General features: G+C 37.7%; 1 protein-coding gene across 7 annotated transcripts in view; it reads right to left on the bottom strand.

Annotated features, from left to right (window-relative positions):
* EPC1 (enhancer of polycomb homolog 1) overlaps window positions 1-10,156 on the bottom strand; it is a 64,718-nt gene that overhangs the window by 3,620 nt on the left and 50,942 nt on the right. For 2 of the 7 annotated variants that reach the window (XM_038163802.1, XM_038163774.1), the window contains 3 exons: window positions 6,259-6,342; window positions 100-218; window positions 1-18 (listed from right to left, as the gene is read on the bottom strand). The exon at window positions 1-18 is cut by the window's left edge and continues 69 nt beyond it. In XM_038163802.1, the coding sequence (XP_038019730.1) occupies window positions 1-18; window positions 100-218; window positions 6,259-6,342 (221 nt within the window). Of the gene's footprint in view, window positions 51-99; window positions 219-6,258; window positions 6,343-10,156 lie in introns of all 7 variants that reach the window. The other 5 variants (XR_005259832.1, XM_038163790.1, XM_038163781.1 and 2 more) reach the window with 5 other exon arrangements.

Below are 10,156 nucleotides of genomic sequence, written 5' to 3'. Positions count from 1 at the left end.
TTGGTTAGTTTCAAGGTTCTATGGCAACAGTTGACAATTAGAGATGAACCCTGGTGGGAAACAATGAGGGATAAATCATAGCACAGACAAATCCCTCACCTGTGATGTGTTGGCAGAGGAATTACTATTTGCTTGCTGTTGATGAATTTGTGCAAGCTGCTGTTTCTGCATTAGTGCCAGTTGCTGTTGATGTTGCTGGTATTGTTCGGCTGTAAATGCTGAACAAAATATAAAACGAGAAAATACTGTATCAAAATATGTAGGAGTTGTGTATATAAACTCATCTACTTTATAAACCTAAACCCCCACCCCCAAAAACTACCACAACAAGTTCCTAAGAGCCTTAATGCACCTTTATGTCAAAAAGGCTGACACCTTCCTAGAAAATTTTGTCCAAGCACCTTCTCTTTTTGTTAGTTAGTATATAGGCTTTAACTGAATTTAGCTCAAGACACCAAAAAGGGAGAGGGAGAAAGGAACCAAAATGCTATCAGCCCCACCAAAAACTTTTTAAAAACAGATTAAAAAGAATGATTAGGTAGAAATGGCATAATTCTTTTCACCTTGTGAAACTACAGTATTGGCATTATTAATGAAATAGGTTTACATGCCAAACTTGGCAACTGCAATGCACCCTTCACTGACAGCATTTTGAAAGCAGCAAGAGCCTAAAACTAAGATTTATGTTTCAATTGAAAACATCAAGTTGGACACTCTAACAACTGTGCAGGCTATTGCTGTACAGTACCTTTTTTGTTCATAGCTGCACATGTACAAGTAACTCCATCAATACTGAATTTCACAGAACTATATCCTTCTCTCTAAAATCTTTGAAAGGTGACTCAGCAGTCAGTGCATCACAAGTCAGGCAGAATTTTACCCATTTAACCCACAGGTATAAAACTGACGAAGCCTAATTCGTACAGATTGACAAGGGGATGCCCAATGGTGCAGCAGAATCACTGACTAACTTCAGTGCAAGCATTTTTTGTTTTAGTTTACATTTCCAAAACAAAATAAAGTCTCAGTTTTCAATTTACAAACTGAATCAAAGTTAGAGTTTGAATGCCCTTGCAAAAGATACACTTTTCAGATTTTCCTTCAATTTTATATTCAGATTGTACAAATGTTCCCAAACATGTGCTGTATATAGTACCCATACTTCAAGAATGCACTGGAAGTCATGCTTTTGGGGAAGTTCACTACTGGTTGGCAACAAATCACTATCACACTTAAGTCCTGTTCACAAATTGAAATTTTTAAGAATCTTTTGTTAATTTACTCCTTCAGGCTTGCTTGCCTGAAGGAAACATGTTTGCATCAAAACCATAATTATGGCCTGCTTCTGGATACAACAGGATTCTGAAGACTAATTATACCTCATGTATAAACTTGAATAACAAGTCAGTATATGGGTGCAATATTTGGAAACATCAGAGCACACTGCTGAGCATGCATTTTTCTGGGGTATTTGTCTTTTTCTGGTGTTCAAATATTGTTCAAACTACTTCTATTAAGTACTAGAAATTGCACTGAAATTATGACCAGCAGTTTCCTATTTGAACACTTGGAGCTATAAAATTTTACTCAGCTGTTACATTCACATTACCCTTTTTCCTAAGTAACGTCTTTGAGCAAGTAAGGATGTAGCACTTATTTATATTGCCACAAGCAACAAATTACTTACAATTACTACTACAGTTAAGTAACACTGTATTAATTTAAAAATTATTCCTAGGAGAATATCTTAAAAGCAGCAACCTCGCTCATAAATGTCCTTAAAAAAACCAACCAAACAAAACAAACCCAAACAAACTAGAATTTACCGACCAAATATTCAAGGAGATGACTGCTTAATTTTAACAAAAAATAAAATTTGCAACTCCTTTAGATTTTTTTTTTAAGCTGCCATCCAACACAAGTTAGAGCAAGAAAGCTTTAGCACACAAAGATTAACAGGTAGAAAGCTGAGCAGCAGTAACAGAGGGAGGAAAATGGATATACTGTTCTGGTACTGAGAGATATATATTGTTTTTTCAAACCCTAAAATTTAGAATCAACATTTAGCCAACATAGTGCCAGTGACATTGAAGGTTCCATTTATTTACTTATGGCATGATTTATCAGGGTGTCCTGTACAGGGACAGGAGTTGGACTTGATACTGATGGGTCCCTTAAATCTCAGTAGATTCTATGAAAAAGGTATTTTATTCTGTAGTATAGCACTGTAATATATTGCTTAGGAATAGATTGCTGAAGTGCTGTAAACAAAGACAACACACAGAATGACAAAGAAGAAAAGGGCAAAAAAGGGTATGCTGTACCACCATATTTAACTATGATTAAAACTTCTACCATCATAATCACCTTACTTGTGCCTATATAAGTGAAATTAGTAGTTCGTTTCAGTTTTCAAGTCCTAAGAATATTTAAGATTCTAGCTATAAAACAGAGCTGAGGTAAATACAGTGACCTGTGTTGGTTTAACCACCTCCAAAATACTGCTTTCTTTTGTAACAGCAGCAAATGAAGCTTACAGAGATGAGCTGTGTTTGTTTAGGAAAGACTATGCTAAATAATGGCTGGAAGCGCATCCTTCTTTCCAGAAGTGACATTTTGAAAAGCTGTATTTTTGAAATTGTGTATCAGTTATTTTTTTTTTAACAGCCTGGGACCCTTAGAGCTGTATGCTTCTCACCCCTGTGGAAAGTTGTACAGCTGTCCAAGGAAACAACACCCTACTACACCATCACCCTCATCTATATTCCAACTGCTCCTCCTCCATTTAAAAACAGTACCTGGAAAATACATTCAAGAACAACTAATTTCAGTTTTTTCAATTTAGGTTAAACACTCAGCAGTGTTTTTGCTGCTTCCCTTATTAAAAATAAAAGTCTAACAGACATTTCAAAGCATTATTTACAACACTATCAGGGGTTTACTATGAAATTCTGAACAGGGATTTACTATGAAATTCTGAATCACTTGCATCTGGTTTAGAAAGGCAATACTGCTCAGAAAGGGCTGCTGCAATCTACAGCCTCCTAAAATAATCTGATTGATATTCCTTTTCCATTCCAAAGACAGAGATGCTAATGTACCAGAACAGGTTATAGATTGCTATTACATAAGCCAGGTCTTCCCTCTCCATGCTAAAGAAACACTATACTGAAGGTTTTAATGAGAACATTGCTACTACTGTGAACTATCCAAATCAAAATTTCTTCCAAAGACCTGCAAACTAGGATGGCATAATTTATTCCTCTTCTGTTAAAAGCCATCATGTATTTTGTTTACACTACCACCGGGTTTCTTCCCCTCCTGCTCTCAGACCACAGTCCACGTTACATTTCAGTTGAAAAAAATAAACATATTGATTGTGAGATATAAGTTGCTTCTGAAAACTGCCATTCCCATGCATGTAAAAACCCATTTGTATGTACTTTACATGAAAGTACTTCCACCTCTGTAACCTTACATATTCATTTCCTGTGGCACCCAAGTGTGACTGGAATTGGGGAAATCACACAAGCTCAGCACAGTGAAGTCACAGGTGCAACTGTACCTCTACATCTGCAGGTGCAAACCTGAGCTTCTCAAAGAACAAGTTCAGCTGTCTTTTTTTTAAAGTCTCAATTCAAACAGAATGTGTTGCTGCACAAAAACATGCTGTTAATGTGTTATGTGGCTTGCAGAGAATACTTTCTGCTTGTCGGAATGTAGCATTGATACAACTGGATGGGTGCCAAACTCAGCATCTTGTTAATATCAGTTCATCTAAAAAAACCAGTGAGTATCCCTAAAAAGCTTCTTCCAAGACCTTTATTCTCTCTTCTCATTCTTGTTATAAAAAAGAGAAAGGTTTTCAGCTGTATCCTTTCATGCGTGTCAAAAGAAAAATGGCACATGCAGAAGTAGTAGAAAAAATCAATGTCAATGTCTTTTTGTCATACACTGCTCTTTATCTGCCTGGAAAAAAATGAGCAGGCAAGCAGCAAGCCCAGACCTTTTCTGAACACTTAAATCAGTAACCACATTTCAGGTAACTCAGGAGAGTATTGCTACACTACTCAGAGTTACAGATTCCTGACAGCACTGGAGACCTTCAAGGCTTTAAATAACATTATAGTTAAGCAACAGAAAGCCACATAACAGCTTGAAGTTTAAAAAGGAAACAAAACAAAACAAGGTTTAAAGATGCCACATGAGATTTTAAGACAGGCCCTTGCTTCAGCAGCCCCAAACAAGGATGCAGTGCTTATAGACTCTTCTCAAACAGCACACTCCAACCTCAGTGGTCATGGTTCCATCACAAAGTAATGACTATTTAATAGTGTAGGATTTACCAAGTTAAACAGTGACGAAACACCCAGTTTCATCCACTACAAAGAATCACTACACAGTGATGTGGAAAGGGGGAAATCTCAACCACCACTACTAATACACAATAAATAAAAATATAACCATTTCAGAATATCTTGACGTCTTTCACAGCCAACAGCTGTATCTTGCCACAAAACTTCTACATACTTTCCAAGACACCTTCAGTAATTTATGCAAGTCATATGACTCTTAAGTTAACCTAGCCCAACTCCTTTTCTAATCTTAAACATGAGGAACCTTTAAGCACAACTCCACCTGAAGTTATTCACATCTCAAGTTGGTTACCAGTAGATGGAGAACTCTGTACCAAGAGACTTGGCTATACAAATGCTTGTTTGTTTGCAGCACACTGTATCAAGAGGTAACATCTCAGTTGAGACAGCCTTCAGATATGAAGGCAGTACATGATGTTATGCTGTTATCCTCTTCATTTAACAGCTTGGGACAACACAGATGCAAATATTCTGCAACTGTATTGGTACTGTACTTTGGCAGCAAGGAAATGTTTTTGGGCTTACAGACCGGAAAAGGAATGGAAGGTAGAAGAAAAAACTTCAGGAGTTTTCAATTTTGAGTACAAGCAATGAAACCCTGTGCTTTACTGATACTGACTGACAGGATAAATGACTCAGTATCTCCTTAGCAACAACTACAAATCCTGTTTTATTAAAAACTGAGCTATTTCACACTGTACTATGAATGTGTTTTTCTACAATCACTTCTATGAGTAGGGATAATAGCATGTCTATTTTTTGCTTGAACTAAGCCACTGAATATAATTCTTCAATTGAATGATTCTGTTTACACATCAACCAAATTCTATGGGATGGTGATACTCAGGTATTGCTTTTCAGAGCAGAGTAACAGTGATACTGTCAATGGACTTGTCAAAGATCCATAGTTTGCAGCAGTTCTACACTGCAATATAAATATTTTACAGTGCTCACTGATTGTACCGCAGCACTTAACATGTACTACCAACTACTGCTGCAAGTTTTACTGTGAGGTCACTCACTTGTTACTTTGCTTCCCTCAAGAAGGAAAATACAGACTCTTAAGTTGATAACAATAACCAGTTTCCTAAAAAAAAGCCCAGGAAGCATACCCCAGAAAGCAGAAAATCCATGTGTAACCTCCTGGTCCCTCTACTGGCATTCTTTTCCATTTCTGGAATGGAAGATGCTCAATAGCAGACTGCTCAAGGCAAACTGAGCAAGCTTTGTGGAGTAAACACAGCAACCTAGCCAGGTAAGCTTTTTTCTTCTCTAATAAAGTTTTAAAAAAATTTAATACTGAGAGACTCAAATAGCATAATTAAACCTTTTGACAAGTTTCAGTCCTGCTAAACATCTTAAGAATGAGATACTTAAATTACAGTAGCTTAAAAGCTGTTTCATAACAAGTTAAATATCTGTTCTCAAGAGCAGAAATGATATTTCAGTGGGAAAACTGAAACATTATGACTACATTAGGTTCAAAGAACTTCTCTAATCCATTTATAGAATACTAGATTCCATGATCCTTCCAGTGGAGGTGATAACCATTAAAAAGGAAGTTTTGATCAGAAGAAAATTCACTTAACTAAAGCTTCCTAACTTTTTCAGAAATTCAATAAACTAGAGAACTGCTTAAGAGTGTGTAAAGATGCTATATCGTGTTATAATGTCTTCTTAAGGGAAATATATGAGAGCATCACATCCCTGCTGTATAAGACAACAGTTAGTGGTTACTAATGGCAAAGTGCATGCAAAGCAAACATCAATCACAATGCTAAGTAATCCAGAACATCACATTTTTAAATCTCCATCTTATGAGAGATGTTATCTGGCTTACACTGCCTGGTTAAAGATTTTCTACTGTATAGCAAATTCTCACCAGTGAATTCAGAAGATTGGAGAGACTTAGAGTCATCAGTGTGATTTAGTATTTGATGCACCAGGCCCAAAGATGTTTCACTTTCTGAAAAGAAGTTCAAGATCGGTTTTACTTAAACATGGCATTATTACACACTATGAGAACTATGAATCAATATGCCCTTGGTTATTACTACCACAGCTTTTTATTTAAGCCCAAGAGAACTTAAGTGAGAACTCCTAACATCACGTCTAGAGAAATTATAAACTAGATATAATGTCTATGTATGCACTCCCTACTTGGTAGCAGAAGACAAACAGAAAATAATCAATAAGGATTTTTTACTAGCCACTGAATGAAAGCTAGAAACCTTCCTATGCACTTTTATTAGTCTGCTCATTGTTCTTAAAATGAATTTCCACCAAAATGTCACATGCTAGTTAGGGTACACACAGTCTACTGCAGTTACAAATGTGACCATCCTTGCATGGGATGCAAAGTGTAGCAGTTCCACAAGCCCAGAGATCCTCAACTTTGGAGCAAAGTTTCACTCCAACTGAATTGAAAGTGAATGAGAAGATCTAGTAAGATTACAAAGTCTTGAAGTCTCTGGAAGCACTCAGGTGTTTTAAAAAGCACCAACTCTTCCACATCTACAGTCACACTTCCCAGACTAAAGAAGCTTTTTAATATTTCCTCCTTCAACTAAGTTTAGGATGGGCTATAAACATCTGTTACTCTTGAGGTCATTGCTTTTCAACTAGGATCTCAACGACTCAGTCACAGATGGGCCAGGACTATTTAATTCTGAAGGTAACTGGAAGTGGCCATTACAAATTTCAGTATTTTTCATCACCAAGTTGATCCTGTAATGTGAAAGAAGCATTTCAAAAAAGGGAAAACAGTAACACAGAGCACTGTTAAGAATACTACAGATAAAAGGGTTAAATAAAAACATCTAAACACAGCCAGTGATGGCCTGAAAACCAATGACAAGTCCTTCCACATTGCTACAAGGAATTGCCACAAGGATTGAGAAGCTTCCTCCTGTTTCTTTCTGGGAAAAGGTTAACTAAAACCTGGCATCAGGTATAACACCTTAATGACAACATGAAAAAATAGTATAGAATCAGAGTGGTTTGGGTTGGAAGGGACCTTAAAGATCATCCAGTTCCAAACCCTCTGCCATGGGGAAGGATGCTGGCCTTGAATGCTTCCAGGGATGGAGCTTCCACAACTTCTCTGGGCAACCTGTTCCAGCGCCTCCCCATCCTCACAGTAAAGAATTTCTTCCTAAGAATTTCTTCTAAACTAAACCTACTCTCTTTCAGTTTTAATCAATTCCCCCTTGCCCTGTCACTACACACTCTTGTAAAAAGTCCCTCTCTATCTTTCTTGTAGGCTCCTTTCAGATACTGGAAGGTCCCAACTAGGTCACCCCAAAGCCTTCTGTTCTCTTCTCCAGGCTGAACAAGTACAGATCCATCAGCCAACATTACACATTTGGGAAATGGAAGCACAGCTCACTACCCTGCTAGATCCCCAAGCATGCAAAACTGCTTTTAAAAAGCAGATTAAGGTCCAAAAAAAGCATGCAAGTTTACTGGGGAAAATGTTATTTCTATGGAACTCCCACAGTAGAAGTTACTGAACAGCAATGCACAATTTGCATCACATCACCTAAATGTCTAGTTTACAAGAAAATGCAAGGCATTTGACTATATTTTGGATACCCACAGCTTTTCATACATAGTATGTATATTTCATATATACAATCCCAAACACAAAACCTAACCATTTTCAGTAAGGCTTCTTCTCAAATAATCACTTCTCCACTCAGTTGAGCAGCTCCAGTCAACTGTCAGCCTCTTTGGCCCTGCCAGCTTTCAGACACTGTTTTCAAAGTGAACCAGCTTCTGGGTGAAGAAGGCAGAAAGGAACAGAATGCAAGACTGTTGCCTGCTCTTAGAAGAGCCTGGGAACCAGTGCTCCAGTATTTCACTAGTGACAGGTATCTCTGCTCTGCTTCCTAAACACAAGGCTGGAGTGGAATGATTTATGTGTGCAGCTTTAAGTGTCTCTAACTTTCATTTACGAGATCCAAGCATTCAAAAATGTGAATGCACCACATTTAATAGAAAGTCTCCAGCAGAGAGCAGTCTCTTAAGTGATGGAGGTCAAAGACTGCTATTTGCCTGGCAGAACCAAATCAATCAAGAGGGGACACAAACACTTCAGCTCAATACTCATACCTACTGTACACTCCATCTCTGAGGATTATGACTGAGAAACCTGACACTGCCAGCAATACAGACTCCTTTACTGAAGTAATTCTGCTGCCGAGCAAGTTAATTATCCACAAAAATAATGCTTTAATACTCTTACTTCCTTTTTAGTGGTGTTCTGAATAACACGTGTTAAGACCCTTTAATCAGCTCTTCTTGCAAGAGGGCAAATGATACTTTTTCACAATTCTTCAGCAAAACCAGAAGGAACCACCCTCTACACAAGTGATGCTACTTGGCCACTTGCTTCTGCTGCCAATGTCTAGCCTTCAGCACACCACAAGTGTTCAGGTAACCTGTAAGGGATTTTAGGACACCCCTTCTCAGTTTACACACAAAATCTCAATGCAACAACTTCCACAAATCTTTAATACTGAGCACTCTGAAAGCCAGAATCAGAATAAATTGCATTTCTTCAGGATCAAAGGCACTTCAAAATGTTTATAAAATGCCCAGCTCTGGGGAAACCTCTCTCTGATCTTCAGGATGAAAATCAAGGCTCCCCGTAGCCAGAAAATAGTATGTTACAGCACAGCTTTTGTCATATATCCTCTCATTAACAGAAGACCTGAGATACCATCTCAACCTCATGGCCCTGCTGGCCATGTATAACAGACCCAAGGAAAGTATTTTCCACAGCAGTTGTCCCATGTCAGCAGCATGTCTGCATCATGCAAGGCAGAAAAAGCTCAAGACTTTCGTAGTAAGAAAACAAAAACCAGTCATGTGATGGCACATAATAAATATGGCAACATGACCACCTTTGTTGGTCACTACAGAATCCCAGGATGAATATCCTAAATGTAAGTAATGCAGTTTGACCACAACTTACAGTAGCAGTGAAAGGATAATATGACTTAAAAATACAGACTTATTTATAAGTGTTTTCTGACAAAAGACCAATTGACACTTTAAAAGCCTAAAAGGCAAAGAGAAACAAACCTAAAACATCCACACCCACAAACTCCCAGCTTTAAAAACAGATAAGAAAAAGCAACAGGGAAACCCTGAAGGGTTGTTAAGCTGCAATAGTTAACTACTACAAAAACATCAGTAGGGCTGTTAGATACCTGAGGTTCTTTACAGTATTGGCTACTGAAAGAACAAAGACAGAACTCAGCAGCTGCAGGCCCAGTGACAGGCAGCTCTGAAGAAGTCAGACTCAGACATGAGACGTCTGAACTCCCCTGTGATCTGTACAGACAACCTATCTCACAGAATCCTTTTAGAAAATGGAAAAAAAAAAACCACTAAAACCACACTGGTACCAAGATGGAGCAGATTGTGCTCCTTACAAACACACCTGAGAACAGGTGATCAACAGCACACTACACATACACAGACTAATATACACTCCAATGCCACAAGAATCACAAATAATTATATGGATACAATCTACCTGGTTATGTTAATAACAAGTGACTATCCAAAGACTCTGGTAACTAATTTAAAGTATACCTATGAATTCAGACAGCTGTATCTTTTTATTGAACATTTAATTTCTGTAGCAAATCCTAGAAAAATTATGAAACTAAACTCCACATTTGTATTTTGAAAAGCTTGGAATACTTAAATATTTTTCACAGATACTAAATCATCTCCACAGAATTCCAAGCACAAAGGAAGGTATTATA

The sequence above is a fragment of the Motacilla alba genome, chromosome 2 (assembly GCF_015832195.1).
Source record: "Motacilla alba alba isolate MOTALB_02 chromosome 2, Motacilla_alba_V1.0_pri, whole genome shotgun sequence".
Taxonomy (NCBI): Eukaryota; Metazoa; Chordata; class Aves; order Passeriformes; family Motacillidae; genus Motacilla; species Motacilla alba.
Note: the sequence above shows the minus strand (reverse complement) of the source record. Positions and strands in the feature narration are given on the sequence as shown.